This window comes from Nymphaea colorata, chromosome 7, assembly GCF_008831285.2.
Source record: "Nymphaea colorata isolate Beijing-Zhang1983 chromosome 7, ASM883128v2, whole genome shotgun sequence".
Taxonomy (NCBI): domain Eukaryota; kingdom Viridiplantae; phylum Streptophyta; class Magnoliopsida; order Nymphaeales; family Nymphaeaceae; genus Nymphaea; species Nymphaea colorata.
In genome coordinates, this window is record NC_045144.1 from 5,107,987 (window position 1) to 5,130,335 (window position 22,349).

Sequence of the window (22,349 nt, forward strand, 5' to 3'; positions counted from 1 at the left end):
TATAAAAATGAATTTTGATATTAGAAAGTTCAATATTTTGACAAAAATAACTTGAATTGAAGCATAATTTACATTAAATTAGTGTTTACAAACACATTATTTGGTTCACATTTTGTTTAAAACACTTTTTAACACAAATTTAAGGAGTCTGCTTGTCGTCCTTACCCATTTTGTTGGGAATTATATATATATATATATATATATATATATATATATATATATAATCGAAGGATCAGTTTCAACAGTAAAACCTCAGAAACGGAAAATCCAAACCAGGGTATATGCTCATTTGCTCTTCCAATTTTGCTCAATCAATTCAGATTCAATATCCAGTGACATCCTTGATCATGAACAGACTAGATTTCTCTGTGTGCATACATGTGATTGCAAACAAGATATTGGCTCATTTATAATCCTTGTTTAGCATCACTTTCCTTACATGCTAGTGCTTAATGCTGGACACTTCTTAAGTGCATGGAAAAACTGGCTGTGAGAGCTGCATGCTCCTGACTCAATTAGCTACAACTGAACAGTCTATCTGATCTTCTTTTATGCTGTGCTCTGGCACTTGATCTGCACCAATGCCTGCACCAGCCGAGTTCAAGTGCAACCCATCTGAATCCAGTTTAGTTGCTTCTCCAGCAGATCTGTGTGCCTGAAGCTGGACAAGTTCCTTCACCTCTTTCCCTTTGCCCCACAGCACAGTGTACAGTCCCAAGATGATCAATCCAGCACCAACCACACTGAAAGCACAAGGTGTTTCTGCTTACTGTATATCGTTTCAAATTTCCATTCCGCATCTTGGTAACTTTATGTTATTGGAATGTACCATATATTATATATAACTGGAACCAAATAATATAATATATAACCGTACATTATATATACTGCCTTGGTAATGACTAAGAAAGTTTCATTTTCTTTCCAACCTTTAAGGGTGTTTTGAGTGCTATTTTACCTTCCTAGATGAAGAGCCTCATCAAGAAATATGGACCCAAAAAAGGCAACAATGACAAGGGACAAGGGGTTGAAAGCTGAGACAAACAGTGGTCCTCTCATCGGAATAGCCCATGAAATGAGAGCCACAACCAAGCCTGATAACAGAATGCCCTGCAAGCTCAAGAAAAAAGGAAAAAAAATATATATATAAGTCACCAATACATATACAGCATCTTGTGACCACTTTGAACCATCTTAATAATCATAACGTTCCAGAACATGTGTGTGTGTGTGTATATATATATATATATACACACACAATTTGTCTCATCTAAGACTCTGCTTGGCCTCATAATTTGTCTCATTAAATAGAGATTTTCTTTAGAATATATGCTCTGAAATCCTCCCTCCATAGAGATTTTCTTTTCCACTATAAGAAGAATATTACTGTCCCATCTTCTGCCACCAAATGTAAAATAACCTTTTTTCTTTAACTGCTTTTTCCAGACTTGAGGTGTTCAATGTCGTCTTTCCTTAAAATCTTGTGTTTTATCATTCTAAATTTTATTTCAGGGTTCATTGCTACTAAATTATAAAAGTTATTACCCTTAGCATGAAAGTTTTAAAAAAACTAGAATTCATTTTAAGGCATGTGTGGGCAACTGCCCACACCTGTCTCCGTTCCTTCCTTTAATCACCGGGCGTTTCTCTTGCCCATCAGCATTTAGTTCAGAATTTCATTTACCACTTCTGAAAATCAGTAGGCGGTTTTCCTTTCTTACAAGTTATCTAATGGAATGCCTTCTCTCCAACCTGATTGATACTTTTGCTTATTAACACATGATCTTATTGTTGGGACACTAGTCTAAGATGAGCAACACTTTAATTTGATAGTTGTGAGATGGACTCCTTCTTGGTTAATTCTTTTTTCCTAGACATCCATATTTCACTTAGAAGTTGCAAAGTCATTCTAGAATTTCTCCAGCCTCTAACTCACTACTTTTATGACACATTAGGAAAAGAGGTCTGTGTGCGCAAATAAAAACAAAATGATTTCTACACCTTGTAGCACAAAAAAGAATATCAGTTACTAGTTACACCATATGACCAGAAAAGTGTTATTTGTTACAAGGTACACCACATAAATGAGGCGAGTCCATACGATTGTTCATGTTCAGCCTGTAATTTGTTAATCACATTTAATGCGATTTTGATCCCTGGAGTCAAGGTTGGTGCAGCCGCTGTAGGTTTGATCTGTACAATTTCATGGGCCAAAATATCATTTTTCAAAATTCTTGTATATTACAAGTGAAATTTTTTAAAATTTATGTGTAAATTTAAAAAAAATAAATTGAAATACTTATTTTTAACAAACTGAAACGTGCACAACTATTATTTTAAGCGTATGGTGAAAAATTTTGGTAAAAAAGAGGGGATTTAGGGTATATCTTCATTTTAAAACATTGAAATGGTAGTCTTATTGGGGGCAAATACTATATTCAGAATGTTCTGGCTGCATTCTTTGAAACTTTTTTGAGTGTATCAAACCCATAAACCTGACCTGACCAGGTACGTAGAGTAAAGAAAACAGATGAAAAGTTTTCTAATGACCTGCCAGCACCATCCTTAAAAATGTTATTAACTGGCAGCTCTTGAACTTCGTTGGTGATACTTTCTGGGTCATTGTCATACCGTCAGTAAACCTCATGTTCTTGTATTGGTATATTTGTCATTTTGCCTGGTAGGAGTAACATGCATTGGGAAATAGGAGGTGGGATAGAACTGGCTTGAGAAAGGAATTCAAGAAACAGGAGAGTGCTGCCAGGGATGAATGTACATAGGCCTGCAGCACCATTGTGGTTGATGAGCTTCGAATTTTTGTAAGCGATGATTGTGGATATTTTACTTCACTTAAGTGATCGGAGCAATGACATTCTTAGTTATCCAAATGAAAACATTTTTCCCATATATTTTATCAACAGTACTATAATTTTTATTTTCTTTTATATTTGAAGATAATCACAAGATCAGAGACACTTAGGGTATGATCCCAAGATGTTTGCTGCTATTACTGGTTGGTTTATTAATAGAAATCCCAAGATGAAAGAAGCAAAAGACTAACTAAAAGCTCTACCAAAAAGGGGAAGTTGTTTAGCTGCTCGATTTCATCTTGAAGCTGCTCACATGACGAAGCTAATGGTCAATTTCGTAGAAATAGCAATCCCTGGCGAATGCTGCCTGCCAACTCTGACCCAGTGGCGGAGCCAGAAATTTTTGGCTATGGGGCACTAGTACATAGTAAGTGAAAAAATTTTCAAACTAAAATATATGTTATTTTAAAAATAAAGCAAATAAACATAGTTATGAACAAACTTACAATGAGTCCCAACAAGCAAATCATATCATTAGTGTTATGGACAAAATTACAATTGGCCAATGACATCAAAAGAGTCAATTAAATGACTGAATATGAACAAAATTACAATTAGGAAAAAAAAATAAATCAAATGACTATAGTTATAAACAAATTTACAATTGGCCTCAACAAGCAAGTCAAAAAAACTGTAGTCATGTACAAAATTACATGTGGCCTTGTCTGTTTTTCATATTCTGAAAACGATGCATGATTGCTTCGTCACTGATACTATCAAATGTGTTCCTCTCAATGTAAGTGACTAAAGCATCATTAACCCATTCATAAGTGACTAAAGCATCATTAACCCATTCATCTCCCATCTTGTTACGAAGCCTAGTTTTGATAATATTCATAGCTGAAAATGCTCTCTCAACACTTGCAGTTGCAACTGGTAAAGTTAGTGCCAATTTAATCAACAAATACACCAGAGGAAATATTATGTGCATTTCAGTTGTTACCATCATTTTAGATAGCTCAGTCAAAGATTTCAAATTTGAAAACTCTCAGTGATTTTCATGTCTTCAAGATATACATCTAAATGACTTTCAAGTTTATAAAAGTCTGCTCCATTGAAATCTTAAGGATAAAACTCAGCAAGACGAATCAATTTGTGCTTGTCAAAAGCAGAAAAACTATTCTTTGGACTTAAACATGCCACTGAAAGAAGAAGCTTTGTATTTGCCTCAGTGAAACGACTATTCAACTGTTGAAGTTGCATATCAATAATGGCATAAAATACTTCAACACGATAATAATGCGAAAATATAATCCTTTCATGTCCACATTTGGGTCGTCCTTCAGGTGTATAGTTCTCCTCTAAATCAGGCACAGATATATCAAATTTGTTGCAAAATATAGAAATCTCACTCATAAAAGAGTCCCAACCATTATCTCTCAAATCTTGAAGGCATGTTTTCTATACAATAACTAAATTCATAGCATTTACAATATCTTGATCTTTCCGTTGGAGTGCTTGTGAAACCGTGTCAATTATCCCCAAAACTGTATACATCAAATGTAAGCCAAATATAAATTCAAAATTTCGCAAGGAACGTATCAATTCAAGTGCCTCCCATTTTCCTTTACTTATATTTTCTGCAATAAAATCTAATGCCTTAATCAGAGAAGGATACATGTTGACTAAATTGACTGAGGCATCATAGTGAGAACTCCAGCGAGTATCACTAGGTCGTTTGAGACTCATCTCTTGATTTAATCCTCGTCCTGTTTGAAGTTCACTTAACTCAAGTGCTTCAGCAATTCTCATGCATTCTGCTTCCCGAATAAGCTCAGACCTTTTGCAAGAAGTAGAGAAAAAATTTGACAATCTGGATAATATTCCAAAAAATAACCCAGTTACAGGATGATGTTCAGCAACAACAACTAGTGCCAATTGGAGTTGATGTGCAAAACAATGAATATAATATGCAGACTCATTATCATTTAATATAAGAGTCTTCAGTCCATTAAATGCTCCTTTCATATTGCTTGCTCCATCATAACCTTGTCCACGTAAGCTTGCTATGCTCAATCCATACTTGCAAAATGTTTCTTCTACTGCTGCTTTTAATGATACAACACTTGTTTCAAGAACATGTACAAGGGCAAGAAATCGCCCAACTACTTGACCCTTTTCATTAACAAATTGCAATACAATAGACATTTGTTCTTTAGTTGATACATCTCGAGAATCATCAAGCAATATAGAAAAAAAAGTACCTCCAACCTCCTTCATAATAGCATTTGTAGTTTCTATTGCACAAGCTCTTGTAATATCTTTTTGTATATCGGGAGATGTGAGCTTGTTATTCTCTGGAGCATTCTTCAATACAACTTTATCAATTTGGCTACTGATCTTTGCAAATGGTTTCAATATCTCGATAAAATTTCCTCTATTGAAAGAGGATTCACTTTCATCATGCCCTCGAAATGGTAATCCTTGCCTTAACAATATTCTTATTACATTGACAGTTGCCCAAAGACGAATTTGATATTCATTCTTCTGTTGGTCACTTTGCTTCTGAAGCATTGTACTGGTATGCTTTTTTTGCTGCATTAGGCTTGTACACTTCATTCATGCTACATTATGATGACTGTTAGGGCCCCCAATATGTAAATCAAATCTCTTCTTCTCTTTTCAATTGTTAAACTCATCAGATATAAATGCCTCTGTAATGAATCTGTCAGTATGTTCTGCCCTGAAAAGGTAGCAATATTGACAATATGCCCTATGTTTGCTTGGACTGTACTCCAACCAATTCTTATACTCATCAAACCATTTTGGATTAAACTTTCACTTTTGATGGTTGGGATGAAAGTCACAATTATGAGGCTGACAAGGGCCTTGCAGAAGATAAGCTCTGCATATACTTTCCCGAACATTTGGATGATAAGTTGACATAGGAGGACGAAGCGCAGGATCTGCAGGCAACTCTGCTTCGTCAAATTCCATATCATTTTGCTTCTCACTTGATTCTCCTTCTTTTCTTGATTTGATTTCTTCTCCTTTTGAACAATGTTTATCAGATGTAGGGATTCACACCACAAACTTATCTATGCCTATTCATTAAAAATAAAAAATAATTAATATATAAAGAACATGTAGTTTTCATAATTTTATTTCTTTAATTTTCTTAGGGCTCTGTTCTCATGAACAAACGTTTGCAGGAATTGAATCATTGGTTAAAATATCACCATAAATATAGGCTTTTGGCGGGTCTTAATTATCTTAAACTAAAGCATGTAAAAAATAAAAACACATACACCATAATTGCAGAATTTTAGCCTGTCTGAGTTATCTCCTGTCCAAAACAAATATCGTCTATTAAGCATATAAAAAAACATACAACATATTTGTAGGCTTTTGGCCTGTCTCAGTTATCTCCTGTCCTAAACAAATATCTTCTACTAAAGCAATTTAAAAAACATACACCATATTTACAGGCTTTTGGCCTGTCTCAGTTGTCTCCTGTCCTAAACAAATATCTTCTACTAAAACATGTAAAAAAATATACACCATATTTGCAGGCTTTTGGCCTGTCTCAGTTATCTCCTGTCCTAAACAAATATCTTCTACTAAAGCATGTAAAAAACATGTATCATAACAACTTCATTATACCTTAATATGCTTAATATCTTTGGGAACTTCTCATGAAAGTCTTCGACTTTGCCCTCTTTGGTTAATGAATAGTCCTGTTCAATACAAAAACAAAACACATAAAAGTTCGTCTTTGTTTGAAACAACAATGAACTCATAATTAGGGCAGAGTGAAATGAGTTCACTTAATGAATCATGTGAAAGTGAGTCCTTATCCATCTCATTAAAATAATTGAGAATTTCAGAATGCGTTTTCGTCTTTTCAATGTTTATGTCCTTTATGAAGTACACTTTATTTTTCTCTTGCTGTCGCTAATGAGATCAGTTGCATAAATGGTTATAGCAAAGATGTATATGTGTCTGCATATCTGCGTACTGGTTCCAGACCCAAATTCGGCTGTGCACAGCTATAATCCATCCCAATATTTTCCTCTTTAGAAATTGGGTAACAAATAGAATCCATCCTCCCCAAGATCTGATGCCTCTCCTAACCACCATAATCCAAATCACATTTCCCAAACTCAAGTGCATGAGTGACAAGCCTTAGACCCACGTGTCCTATCTCTCTATTAAGGATTGCTCCAATGGAATTGGGGACGCCACCAACATGCCAAACTAGAGGGCACTGTGATAAGGAGACTTATCACAGGGTGAAAAGTCTGATTTTCCATAATTGATCTTTTGGATGGTCATCCATGTGCTTTTGGATGGCCAGACACACATATTATTAACAACTGGCTGAAAATGTTGTGAGGGGATTGGTGGTGGAAAGATGGAGCACAACTCAACGTACTTGTGGCTGTGCCATTTAAAGATGGTCGAACTGGAGTGGCGATTTGCTGGCGAAACCTACCCTTCAAGGTTCCATGGAAGCGATGGTGAGGTGGGAGAAGACAGGCTATTACAATTCAAGCATGGAAGCAGTTTTGTTCTGTTTGGGTGTTATTCAACAGGCTCATTCAGTCAATATTAACATAATCATCAACACTTTGCAACACATTGTGAAAAATGGCTAATTATACGCAGAAGACAATGCTCAGGATCAATGCTCAGAGCCTAATATTTCTGTTGTTAAAGGCTGGCCCGTCCTTGAGGCTGCCCATCTTCTTTTTTGCTTTCTGAAGACTGAATTTTGTAAATATTGAGAATGCCCAAAGGGAGACTGGAATCCTTCCCTGGAACCCCAAGATTGAGGCAGGATCTATCTATTGATGATCCCCATTTTTTGGTGTAAATTCCCCCAAATTTGTCATTAATAAAAGGCAAGGACCCCTTGAATCATCTTGCATTATCAACTTCTCCTCTGAGTTCACAGCATCAATCTTCATGGTTATAAACGTTCAGATCTGGTTTAAGGTTTTGTTTTTCAAATGTACAAGCTCAATGTGGATTTGATTCCTCAAGTAGCTAGTAGATTCAAATCCAAACTATTAACATCCCTGTCATCCTGGCCTTCTTTCAAACAAAGGATATCTAGAACTAAAGGGTATGTACATCCATTTACATCCTCAAATATGAAGTTAGATAAATCTATACAGTATGGAAGATCATACTCCTAGTTCCCTACAGTCCCCAAATATTCAACAACGATTTCTTGTGGCCCACAATGGGAAACATAAGGGATAAATTCAAAGCACAGAATGAAGCAGCAAAGCTGCCTATAAAGGCGAGGGTTAAAAGAACTCAACTTCAAAAATTACTGTTCCAAGTGTTAAAAAATAATCAAAATTGTCATGTAAGAATTCATAATTATGTTGTGTACATGGTCACGATGTGGTCAATTGAAAATTTTGCAGATCCATCACCGCTTTTCACCTTATCACAGGGAAGAGTTCATAAAATAGTTAAAATTGATTTCTAGAGTGAAATTAGTTCAATTGCATCACATTCAATTCAACAAATCATATCAAATCTGATTTACCATAATTGATCTTTTGGATGGTCAGATATGTGGATCGAATATAATCATAAGAAAACCTATACCAGCTTCTAATCACAATCAAGGTCTTATCTCAATCCAACATTTAAACAAACAAATCTAATCTTACTTTCAACTGCCCAACTGGCGATGGGCGGACCACATCTATAGATTTACAACGGTGTTCAGAAAGGGAGGGTAGGTTACCTTTTCAGAAAGGGAGGGTAGCAGTAGCTTGTTGTCACAAAGCAACCACTGTGGGAGTTGGGTCCGTGGATCTCTGATTCTCCGGGCGCTTCAGCCGCTTCTTCTATCTCTAGCACAAAAATCAGATGCATGAGGCAAAACTCAAAAGCATTGAAAAGGGGGAAAACAAATGGAAGGGCCAACATCATTCAAGAAGAAACGATTCATTCATGATTCAAGAAGAAGAAGAAGAAGCACCCTACCAGCTACCGGCTTGACCCTTGCGGCTTGCGCTGCTGCGAGCCTGCGCGGTTGCGGGCCTGCCCTCTGCAGGCTGCAGCCTTGCTCTTCACTCGCCGGTTCGCCCCTTCATCGCCTTCTACTTTCGGTTTCGACTTTCGGGTGAATTTGGGCGGGCTGCGGGTAGAATGCTTTATGTTTTCTGGAGCTGGATCAATTGGACTGCTGGGCCTGGACCCGATCCATTTTTGGCGTGGGCAGCACGGCGTCAACACACGGGCATGAGGCAGATGAGCCTCCACTTAACTGTGGAGCTTTCTATGGCTGGCGTGGGCAGGCACCCACGCGTGCCCCACGATGGCTCCGCTACTGCACCGTGAATAAATTCATATGAACCAATTATTTACATGATCGTCCAGCTTGAGCAGCAAGCAAACTGCAACTGCAGTTCATTAAGCGGTTGAGAGTCAGGCACGCAAGACTGCTTTTGAACTTCGTCGTTGAAACTTTCTATTTTTACTGACGGGTCATTTTCATGCCGTCACTGAATAACAACTTAGCGATGGTGCTGGCAGGTCATTAGAAAACTTTTATGTCATTGACTTTCCGAAATGTTTTTCACGAGTAAAGACCTCATGAGTAAAACGCCTAGTTTTATCCCTGACCTAGCATTCTGTTATATATATATATATATTAAAACGCCTAGTTTTATCCCTGACCTAGCATTCTGTTATATATATATATATATATATATATATATATATATATATATATATATATATATATATATATATATATATATATATATATATCTTGATTTCTGTGTTGCCTTAGTTCTTCTTCCCATTCTTCAGTTGCACAGCAAAGACAACCTCCACAATGACTTTTAAAAAGTGAAGTGACATGAATGCCTGGAGGAGGATTTCACAGTGAATGCCAAACATGGAACTGCTGAAAGTAAATTTGATGAGAAAAGATGCATACAGTGTTTATGCAATATAACAAATGATTTGGAATGAAAGGTGAAAATGCTGGGAAGGTGTGATTGACATAAAGAAAAATTTACGGCTAGTGTATCTAGTTGATGATAAAATAAACACAACAAGTTGCTAGCTGCGGTTAAACTCGCATCGCTTGATGGAAGAATCAATATATCATATCTATATAGTTGTTGGATATTTATTTAAACATAAATGGATTGATTAGTTTTTTATGGGTTAATTAGAGAATGGTGAGAACAAAGACCGTATTTATGCTGCCGCTATTTTTTTTACCTTACCTGCATCATGATAAGATGGCTAATATGTTATGCTGCTGCATTTAACATAGTCATTATTATAATGGCTCTTATTTTAACCTTTAGATAAGAAGTGGCAATAGAAAGCTGTGTAAATTCAACGCCGCTAATTTTTCAGCTTGATCTTGTTTTTTACCAAGTACTCAAGTTCAAGATAGACATTTGTCCGTTATCTTCTTATTGTTTTTGCACACTTCGACGATTATTCACATTGATGAATTAATCACGGGCAATTTCACGTAAACCAGTCTTTCAAGTACCGTTATTTCAAAAGGGGGTTCATTTTTCTTTATGATATTTTACAGATACCCACTCAATATTTAAACTATTTTAAATAACCACCTCATGATTTAAAAGTTGTAAATAACCGTTCCATATTATAAAATAATTCACGTACACACATTCCAGATAACAATTTCCATCTTCTGGCGTAAGAACCGGTAGGTGAAATCAGTCCATGCAAGTGTTTAAGGATTCCACCCCCTCTTCAGCTCTTATGTCAGATGACATAACCAATCCCCTTGTTCCATGTTAAAATATATATAAAAAAGATGAATTTATTCTTAAAATATTTTTCCCAAAACAACTTAAATCAAAGCATGTTTTTATAAACATATTAATATGTTTATATTTTATTTAAAATTCATTTTTAGCTTAAAAATAAAAGGTCTGGTTATCCCTGACCTAAGCGTCTAGTTTCTACTAATCTGTTCCCTCCCCTTCATTCCTGTGCTCCTTCCTTTTATCTAAATGAAGAAACCAAAAACCAAAGGCAACGCAGAAATCAAGCTTCCATATATATATATATATATATATATATATATATATATATATATATATATATATATAAACCAGAATGATGGGTCAGGGATAAAAACTAGGCGTTTTAATCTTGATGTTTATGTTTTCTTTGCTCAGGAGGTCTTTACTCATGAAATTTTTTCGAAAATTCAATGATATAAAAGTTTTCTAATGACCTGCCTGCGCCATCGTTAAAAATGTTATTCACTGACAGCTTTTGAACTTCGTTGGTGAAACTTTCTTTTTATTGACGGGTCATTTTCATACCGTCAGTGAATAACATTTTTAGCGATGGTGCGGGCAGGTCACTAGAAACTTTTGATCTGTTTTCTTTACTCTAAATATGTGGTCAGGTTTATGCGTTCTATTTCTGTGTTTGTTCATATCTAAAATTAAAAAAAATGAAACCGAAAGGTGCCCAATAAATGAGTAAAATGGCAATCTGGAAACGATCCATCTGGTAACCATAGTGGACCTTTCTTTGTGCCCCCTCCAAGTGTTGGAGACCTCCAGGTGCCATGCACAAGCCTGAATCTGGGACCTGTAAAGCCGGTGCCATCCCAGCCATCGGCTTCAAGTCCGGCTGCTCTTGTATACTTGCCATAGTTTTGAAATGTTAAGTTAAAACCCAACAAGAAATAACACACACACATAAAAAAACTAAGGTTGCGAATAGCAAGGCCTTTATTGCTTTATATGGAACCAGATGTGATTTCAACTTGACTTCGTACTCTATTCAGCAGCCAAGCTGTTCGCATTATGAATATAGCAACACTTCCCACTGTTCAACTTGGAAAATCCTACTAGTCTGTTCATTACAGGATGAACATGAACAATCGTATGGACTTGCCTCATTTATGTGGTGTACCTAGTAACAAATAACATTTTTCTGGTCATATGGTGTAACTAGTAACTGATATTCTTTTTTGTGCTACAAGGTGTAGAAATCATTTTGTTTTTATTTGCGCACACATACCTCTTTTCCTAATGTGTCATAAAAGTAGTGAGGGAACCATCTAGAGGCTGGAGAAATTCTAGAATGATTGTGAAACTTCTAAGTGAAATTGCAACCAATTGGATTTGAAATGTGACTTTGGTGGTGGATCGAGTACAAGGTAAATTAGATATGGTTATACATGCAGGAGGTTAAGTGTATCACATTCAAGATGATATTCATAATCCAGCTACATGAAAGCAAATCCGAGTCCAAATCCAAATCCGTTTTAGTTTTCTATTCAGATCTGAAAACTTTTCCCATAGCACTAATTTAATGTGTTTTATTGGATAACCAATCTAGATCCTGTCTGTGGACATCCCTATAGTGGACAAGCCCGGGCAAACACATGTGAGTTCATCCACACATGCAGAGGCGTATATGTGTATATACATATACAGCAAGTCCAGTTCTGTATATGTACTTGTATGTGAAATTTACATCTTAAAAATTGAACCAGATAAATATGATATCTGCAAATATTTATGATTTTCTCACCCACTAGAGATTGGACAGTGCCACTACGTAAATGAAGAAACCAAAACACCGAAGAAGAATGGGAGGAACAACTATGGCAACACAGTAACTTCGTGTTTGGCCCTTCCTCATAACTATCCACAAGCCACTGAGGCAAGAGATTGTTAGTGCCATTAACTCACAAGACTGAAAGAGATTCCACATTCCATAAGCTGTACCTATTACTGGTGATTGATGTGAAAAAATGGTTTAAGTGAAACACGCGTGTTCCATTCGTTCCACGTGTCAAAAAACTTCAAGCAAAAAATCGTCAACTTGGAGTTCAAATTAAGGTTGATAGTAAATAGGAAGCATTGTGGACCTGCCTATTTATAGACACCTTCAATGCTTCCAAACCGAAGAAACCACCTCTTCATAAATATAGAAGAAAGAGAGAGAGATAAAGAGAGACTGGTTCTTATGCGTTTGAGGAATTGAGTAGGAAAGGGGAGGAGGAGCACCATGGGCAAGATCATGAATAAGACTGCCATGAAGAGACCAGTGACTCTTGATGCCCTTCAAGGAGAAGTCGATCCAGACATTGTAGCACACATTGTTTTGTCGTCGCCGGCCATGTCGTCAGTTCTTGACCTAGCCAGAATAAAGATCACGTAAGTTTTCTGTCATCTCCAACTGATTCAACTTTCAAGCACTCTGCATGGATTCTCTAAAGGGTTTGATTCAAATGGGGTGTGCAGGTGCAAGATGCTGTGTGAAGCTGCAAGGGATAGATGGATGCTCAGACGGGCCACCATTGTGGACAAATATCGAAGGCTATGCTGGTGGCTGTATCGACAGGGCTTATGGCCATTGGCATTAGATTGTGCAGAGGCGGGAAATCAACTAGCATCATGTGTTCTAGGCATGGTATGAATTTGTGGTTCTTTTTTCCATATCACAAGTTTAAATCTTTTTATGCGATAATGTTCTTCTCTTATCTTAATAGGTTGCAACACACGCCAAATTTGAAACAATGTTTTATAAGCTATCAGCAAGTACTGCATTGCGTCCCTGAATTAAGGAAAAGAATAATTACTTTACTAAATTTTAGCAATATATGAAACTTTCCACGCCTTTTATTCTTATGTCAAAGATGAGAAACTCTTTAAAACCATATCAAATCAATTTTGCATCTCTCTCTCCTTTTTCATAAATGTGTGGTGTATGTATAATATGTTTTTGCATTCTAATTTATATAATGATAAGTTGACATTAATATGCTTTCTGTGTTGGTGGAGCTATAGGTTGAATGCTATAATAAGAAGAGAAAGGAAAAAGGGTAAGTTACACCTAGCAACAGCTGCAGAGGAAGGCTGCATGGAAGCCATGTATGCTCTTGGAATTTTTATCTTTCCAAAAAAATGGCCATCAACAGCTGCAGGCATGGAATGGCTGGAGAGAGCCACTAAAGCCAGCGGTGGCGGAGCTGCTGGCCTGGTCAAGAGCAGGAAGATGGCTTTGCAAATGATAAGGGACTTGTGGATTGCAGATGGACTCCTGCAGCCTCAATCATGGCACTGTGTGGATGATGAGTGTGGCAGGTCGGCAAGAGGTAAAGCCTTGAAGGGTTGGTGGTACGAGGAAGACGAAGAAAATGATAGACGCTTCTGCTCATTTCTATGCAGATTGATCTACGAGTTCAATAAATTTGTCAAACAATTGTGATCTAATTTTGGTGATGGCAAAGAGAAATCCTATTGCGTGTATAGTTATTTCTTTGAAATAGAATAAATGATTAAATTATACGTAAGAGTAGTTATGCTCGAGTCAATGTGATAAGGATGTCAACGAACAAGATAGGGATACTTAAATGCCTGATCAGACCACATTAAATCAGTCGGATATGGAAAATAGTTTCAAAATAAAATAGAAAGCCAAAATTCAGATTTAGAAAAAGAGATGTAATATTCAAATTTGGATTCGGATTTAGTTTCAGAAGTATCAATCTGAAAACGGTACCACCTTGAACGTGATATGCTTAAGGTGTGTTTGTTTAACCTCAGATCAGAAGATTTAAGGATCGATACTTCTCCCTCCCCCTCTTTGACTTCAAATCTATGGTTTTTTTATATGTAACATGAATTTGAGGTCCACACTACTAAAATTCTTAGTCTAATTAAATTGAAGATCGTATAATATACACCTTTAATGAAACCTTGAGGCTATCAAACACCACCTTAGTTAGTATCTTTCGTTATATATATATATATATATATATATATATATATATATATATCTGATACAACTATCGATCTCAACTTCATTACCAAATGCATGTTTCTCGATGTATCGAATCCACCATCGAAGCCCATCCTTGGATTGGAATCATGAGTTTTAACAATCAGATAATTCGAATACGTGGTCTTACTTCTCAAATTTCGCTCCGAATTTTATTCTGGATGCTTATTATCAGAGCCATGAACTATTCGTGTTTTTTTTTCTAAGATTTGGCAGCAACTGGAAACAGAGGCAAGTATGAGCCTTCTCCTCTTGATCTCCATTTGGTTTCTTAATCTGAAGCTGAAAATCCCTTTAAACCGTGGGATCGATCATCATTTAACTTGATTAGGATTTAGGCACAAGCAAAAATCAAGGAAAATTGATGAGCCTTCTTAATTTTTGGCTTATGATAATAAGTTACTTCGGCTAAAACTCATCATTTAACCTCAAATAAATGATTGAAATCTACTGGTTTGTAAAAATTTTAGTGATGCAAACTGGGATACAATGAAATATATCAAAGATTGACCAGAAAACGATCAATTATTTTTGCATTAATATTGTTGATAATGAAAACCTGCCAACTGAACCGTCGTGCAAGGTCCACCTGGGTAGATGACTTCTAATCCAGCTATATGACACTCCCTGGAAGATGCTTGCACCATCACTGACACTAGTGACTAAGAAATTTTTGGCTGAAAGGCACTATTAATAAATCCATGAATTGTGGGGCCAGTGTGGGCATCCGCTGTACCGACACTCATAGAGCTTTAACCTAAGTCACTAAATGCCTACAGATCGCTAGCCCACCCAAAAAAACAGGGATGTCAACGGATCAGGTTTAAATTGAATACATATCATGTATGTTTTCAATGTGAGTATTCACATTATTAGGATTTGGATTGAAATTTGAATATGAATAAAGAAAAATTTTATAGTACCATATCCAGATCTGAGTTTACGATGTATGAATCTGGTGTTGAAATTCACAAGACTAAACCTGAATCTGATTTTTAAACAGAATCCAAAACACAACCATATGGTTAAAGGACAAATGCGAGAGGTTATTGCCAGGTACGAAAGTACGAGTGTCACTAGGAACAGATTTCCATTACGGAAAAAATACTGCCAAATATTTCAGTAAAAAGATTATGGTTAAAAGCCAGAAAAACAACCATGATAAACGATCATGGACAAATTGATACGGGTTCTTATTGAAATTTCACTTGAAAAATGGCTGAAGATTTCCGGCCAATGTTGACTAAAGTACAGGGGTAAGAACCGAAGAGCCCAAAATGAAAAATAACAGTAATTTTAGAAAGTTTTGCTGGCCGTCCATCGGCCTCACGCAGAATGTCGGCACCGTCGGATCCGGTTCGGGACAAAACGGGTGAAAGCCAGAAAACTAGGGTAGGAATAAAACTAAAACTAAACCACTCAGAACAGATGGTTTACAACTTTTGCACCAACCATATTGATATGATCTAAAGAAGGCTTTAATGAAATATGCATATTAAGTTAATTATTCTTTTGAGTCAAATAGTGTTTTCATAGCAATTGAAAAAACAATTACTTTTATAACATCAAAATTTTACTAGTAGAAAAACTAATATTTTTTGGAAAAACAACTTCTATTAAGACTTCTTTTATGACTAATTAGTATTTACAGAAATGTTAGGATGTCCATATTTTGTTTAAATACATTTTAATAAAAACTTCAGTCGCCATATCTCTTTCTCTCTCTTAATATGTATATATATATATATATGTATATATATATATATATATATATAGAGAGAGAGAGAGAGAGAGACTAGTAGAAACTAGATGCTTAGGTCAGGGATAACCAGACCTTTTATTTTTTTGTTAAAAATGATTTTTATATAAAATATAAACATATTAATATATTTATAAAAACATGCTTTGATTTAAGTTGCTTTAGGAAAAATGTAGATTCTATTTGTGGTCAAAATGTTGATGTTATGAGGGCCATTCATTTTTTTTTTATTATAAGAACATACTTACAGCCTAACAAATGATCAACTTAACATATGTTTTGCATCAACCGATTTTTGAGATCATATCAGTGCAATTAAATTGCAAAAAAAAGACATAAACATCAAGATTAAAACTCCTAGTGTCTACAAATCTCTCTCTCTCTCTCTCTCTCAATTATCTTCAACAGGGATGTTCTCGTGCTAAGCAAAAAGGCTGTTAAAAACTATTTTTACCAACTTCTTTCTGGTTCCCCAACTCTTAGCAGGACAACATCCCTGTTGAAGATAATTGAGAGAGAGAGAAAGACTCATCGCCATTGCTAAATTGCTAAAAAGGCTTGCAACACTCACATGGCAGTTGTAGAAATAGGAATCCCTCTAGGCACCACATTGTTTAGACGGTTGCTTAGAAAGGAAAGGCTGTAGGTTTTCTTTTTTGTAAACTGACTCTAATTTGGTTTGGCCTACTGTCTTTCTATTTGGGGCATTAATTTTACTATATCCGTGTCACTCATCGGTTCCACCTTTCACTTTTAATCTTTTCTACGAGAACAATAAAAAAATAACAACATACAGCATGGGTAATAACTATAGCACTAACAGTTTCAACACTTAGATGTTAAAGTATGACATTTGTAAGTGACTCAGTTTGCAATGGAAAAGCTATTGCGATATAAAATGTTTCAGTTATACAATGGTAAAGTTTGTCTCAATAATTTACTTGTCGCAGTAAATCTGAATTCAGGTATCTATGAATGTTTAAGACAAAGAAGATGGCTTCCCTGAATTTTTTGAAGTTCCTCATGTTCTACATTCATGTGGCAAATGCCAACAGCTCCAAGAGAAAAACATTTAGGGGCAATTTCTATACCTGTAATAGGGTTTGTGTTTCAAACCCACTTTGAGGGCATTTAGACGACAGTTATTGCATGTTTCTTCACAATGGTTGGCATGCATTTGTTGAGCATCATTCTTTACATTTCGGGGACTTTCTTGTTTTCTGATATGATGGTGATATGGAATTTGATGTTAAAATATTTGATAGAAGTGGATGTGAGAAAATTTGTTTCAAACCAATTCAAATGAATGACAAGAAATTCATCCCGTGTAATCCAAAAAGAGTGTCTTTCAATCGGATGGTTATATGTGCGACCCTGAAGTATCAAGAACTGAATGTGCTGAGGAGGTTGCCTAGGACAGTTGTCGAAGGTCGAGAGAAAAATGTAATTCTTTCAAGAATTTTGTAGTTAAGTTATAAGTTTAAAGTAATTAAAAGCTGTTAAACTTCTGCTTCATCTATATCTGTAATTTGAAACCATATGTTATTATATGTCATTTATGATACTGTAAAAAATCGCAAGGTACATTAAGAAAAAAGGATACAACAAAGAAAAAAATGAAATGACAAAAGGGGAAGTGAAAGTGAACAATGTCAGAAGAAAGTTCCCCGTTCTAAGTAAGTGAAGCTTCATACCAGATTCGCCAAATTTCTACCAAATGGGAATCCAATTGGGATTCGGACTCATCCTATCAGCTTCTCATACTAGGCACCACATTGTTTAAACATTTATACCTATCCAATCTACATATATACACTTGTTGGATTTGTTCTTGAACTAAACATTAAGGATGCCAGCATTTCCATCTCATTGTCAGTCGTATGGATAATTAAGATTTTACATGTTTGTAGTTCCAAATTATCTAATTGGAGACTAACAAGAATGAACAGTCTATTGCTGATTAGAGACTAACAAGAAACTATGTGACCGTAGCAACTGGTGGTTCACATCCACTTGCCAGATTGCTGATTGGAGACTAACAAGAAACTATGTGACCGTAGCAACTGGTGGTTCCACATTAAAAAAGTCAGATGTTCAGAGAACAGAATTGTACTCCTGCCAACTTGAAAAAGGAGATGATTCTGCTCTTACACAAACTTGAAAGATTAACATCCCAACTTGTTTTTCTGTGCTGGATTTTCTAGGAAAATGCAAGAATGTCTAATAAGCCAACGGATAATGAAGAAAACTAGAAATGAAGAAGATTCAAGTAGTACTTCTCATCCAGCTGCTAAGCACTGACAATTCTCATCTAATCTCCAAGTATTTGGCTCACATTCTTATATGCAAATCCCAACAAAGCTGCTGAGTTTTAGTGATTACTCATGTCCTCTGTGCTAGAGGTAAATAAGTGCAGAAGTTCAGAGAACTTGTGGCAGCTACTTGGAGATTTTTAATGTCTATTTTGGATGCCGCATTTCACAACCATCCATTTTTTAATCACCTGAAAATCCTATAAGCAAGTAAAGTTCCAGCATATTGCATGTAAGAATTAATCCTAATGAAATCAATCTGCATGCGTATCTGAACTGAACTACATGATTAATTAGTTTAAGTTAATAGAACTTGTATCTATCAGAATTTATAGCTTACACATTGGCTTGCATATATGAGCTTTTCTTGATCCTGATTAGGATTTAGGTGTCAATCATTCATGCATAAGATCTGTTGCCATTATCATAATCATAATCACATAGACAATAATTTACTGTATAATGAAAATCATTCACTACCAACTATGCTCCTCATCAATCGACAAGAACTTGTTCGATTATCAGTATTACACACAACTCTGAATGAACCCAAGCAAATTGGCTCATCCATTCACCGGCAACGTTTACACTTCTAAACGTTTCTACGATGAAGTGTTTCACCATGCACAAGCTCATGTTAGTTTCCATCTCTTAGAATTAAGTGTCGTGGGAATGAGTCAGCCTACGGCAGTGTTGCTTCATGAATGTGTGCTGATTTAATTTGCTAATACATATCAAGAGCGATTTTTTGGTTGAACAGAGTTGCAGCAGGGAGCCATGCTCTCTCGACTCAACCAACTTGAACACCAACTGAATTTTCCTTTTTTCCTTTGCACTTTGTCTCTCCTTCATCATGTGAGGCCAGAGACTCCTGAAGCATGCCTCCAAACGAAGCTTTAGCGGGATCTCCAGATGACAATTGAGTAGGAAGCTCAGCAATAAGTTGCTCCATCTCTTTTCCTTTCCCCCACAACACGATGTACTGTCCCAAGATGATAAATCCACCAGCAAGCCACACTGAAACCACAATTAGATCGTTCATTAAAAAGTTTGGTGGGTCATGTCAGATGTTATCAGGTATGAATTGTTGCTCTAACTCCTGTTGTGGAGGAGCTCGTGGAAACATGTGTAAGTGTGAGTGCGTGAAGGTGCTCATGGGTACGTGAGTTCCATCGGTTCCAAATCATGGGTAGTTAAAAAATGGAGAAATTGGTGGGAGTGAAAAGTGGAGATGTGAGGAGAACTTGTGAATGTGTGTGTGGTTCCCAAGATCATGGGTTATGGAGAAAATGGTGCGAGACTTGAGGGCTGAAATGAAGGAGATCATGGAATGACCAGCGGTTATTAGCGTGAGGATCAAGTTTTTGTTTTTCTATATATAGTTGTTAGAGAAAGTTGAATGAAGTACTCCCAAAAGAAGAAAGAAATTTTTTTTCCATAAACCTCTTCCCTCTACCCGTGAAGTCCCCTCTCGTTCTTTACTCTCTCTCTCCTACTGTCTCCTTACTCTCTCTCTCTCCCCTGCCGTGTACTCTCTGCCGTGTCGCACTCTGCATCCCTCTCCTTGGTGTGTTGCAGCCTACGGTCACCTCTCCTCATTTTGCCGTTACCAAAAGGGAGGTGATTGAGCGTGAATCAAGGGAGTGCGCCAACATTTGGTATCAGAGCTTCCAGGTTGTATGCCAAAGCTCCCTCGATTCAAGTCAATGTCGATCATCACAAACAAGGCAGCGCGGGAGAGTGTCAGTGGGACGTTCCAGTATCCGCTGCTCACGGCGACCAACTACACCAGCTGGGTGATTAGGGTCCAAGCCACGATGGAAGATCAAGGCGTCTTGGAGGCAATCGAGCCAACGGCCTATGGCTGTCGACATGAGGAAGGACAAGAAGGCGAGGTCGCATCTTCTCCAAGCCCTCCCAGAGGATCTCCTAATGCAAGTGGAAAAGAAGGCGACGGCGAAGGAGGTTTGGGATTGCCTCAAGAAGAGATTCGTCGGGACAGATCGCGTGAGGAATGCGCACTTGCGAACCTTGAAGAGTGACTTTGATGCCATGAGAATGCAGGAAGGAGAGATGTTAGATCAGTATGCGGGTAGACTCACCAGCATGCCTATCAAGTATGCCAACTTGGGGGGAACCCTGAGCGACGCCGCCCTGGTGAAGAAGCTGATTGACACTGTTCCAAATCGGTTTCTCAGCGTAATCGCCGGCATAGAGCCGTTTTGCGACCTCGACACTATGTTGTTTGAAGAGGCTTTGGGACAACTCAAGACCTACGAAGAACGGTCGCGTCCTCGAGCATTCGGTACCGGTGGCAACGGTGATGCTCAACTACTTCTCACTCAGGCCGAGTGGGAGGCACGACATAAGAGAAGCGGCGGCGACCCATCATTGACCCGAAAGGAGAGGACTCACGGGGAAGGAGCGGTTCGCAGTCGGGGTGGACACAGACACGGCAGAGGGCGCAGGAGAGGTGGACGCGGTGACTTCCCACTCAATGATAGAGCAGGCAGCTCTGGGGGTGGTGGTCGTGACAAAAGTCACATCCGTTGCTTCAATTGCAACGAATTGGGGCATTATGCGAACCGGTGGAAGGCTCTCAAAAGGAAGGAGGAGGCGCATCTTACACAAGCTGACGACACCGAACCAGCCCTATTGCTTCAGAGTTGGAAGAAGTGGTCTCCGCAGCACTTGAACCACTAGAATGGCAAGATCGACAGGATGTCATTCTGCTGAATGATGAGCAGGTATGGCCGGAACTGCACGGGACCGAGTAGGGCATGAAAACTACTGATGTCTGGTACCTAGATAACGGCACCATCAACCACATGACCGGAGACAAGGTCAAGTTTCGGGAGTTGGTCGAGGCAATCACCGGAGGTGAAGTTCGGCGACGGCTCATCAGTGCAGATCATGGGTAAGGGTTCAATTCTATTTAGATGTAAAAATGATGATCAATGGCTGCTTCAGGAAGTATATTATATTCCAAGGCTTCGCAGCAACATCGTGAGTCTCGGGCAACTCACTAAGGTAGGCCACAAGGTGGTTATGGATGAGGACGAACTGAAGGTGTTCATCAAAAATCCCTGGCAGCTGATCATGAAGGTGAGACCGCATGCCAAATCGTCTCTATCGCATCGAGCTACAGACTGCAAGGCCAGTGTGTCCCCTGGCAAACCTCGAGGATCCGGCATGGTTGTGGCATGCTCGTCTCGGCCATGTCAACTTTCAACGAATAAAGATGCTTTTAAACAAGAAGATGGCCGATCACTCATCCCGCTCAATTATGCCAGGAGTGTTTGGTGGTGAAGCAGATGAGACAGCGGTTCCCGTCGACAGCCAACTATCGAGCGAAGGAGCCACTTGAACTCTTGCACGCTGATCTTTGCGGCCCGATCACGCCACCCACCCCTGCCGGTAATAGCTATTTCTTATTAATCGTTGATGACTTCACTCGTTGGATGTGGTTGTGCGTGATCAGAGCAAAAGACCAGGCATGCTCAGCGTTTATGAGGATCAAGGCGCTGGCCGAGAAAGCGTGCGGGCATCACGTCAAGACGCTCTGGACCGATCGGGGTGGCGAGTTCCTCTCTCTCGAGTTTGCCAATGTGTGTGAACAGGCAGACATTGTGCGGC

At 37.8% G+C, this 22,349-nt stretch overlaps 1 protein-coding gene across 1 annotated transcript in view; it reads right to left on the minus strand.

The window, feature by feature from the left end:
- Nucleotides 1-511: 511 nt before the first annotated feature.
- LOC116257684 (WAT1-related protein At1g09380-like) overlaps nt 512-22,349 on the minus strand; it is a gene marked incomplete at its 5' end in the record, with an annotated part of 30,852 nt that continues 9,014 nt past the window's right edge. Inside the window, 2 exons of the mRNA XM_031634637.1 lie at nt 512-743; nt 959-1,110. Of these exons, the coding sequence (XP_031490497.1) occupies nt 512-743; nt 959-1,110 (384 nt within the window). The remainder of the gene's footprint in view (nt 744-958; nt 1,111-22,349) is intronic.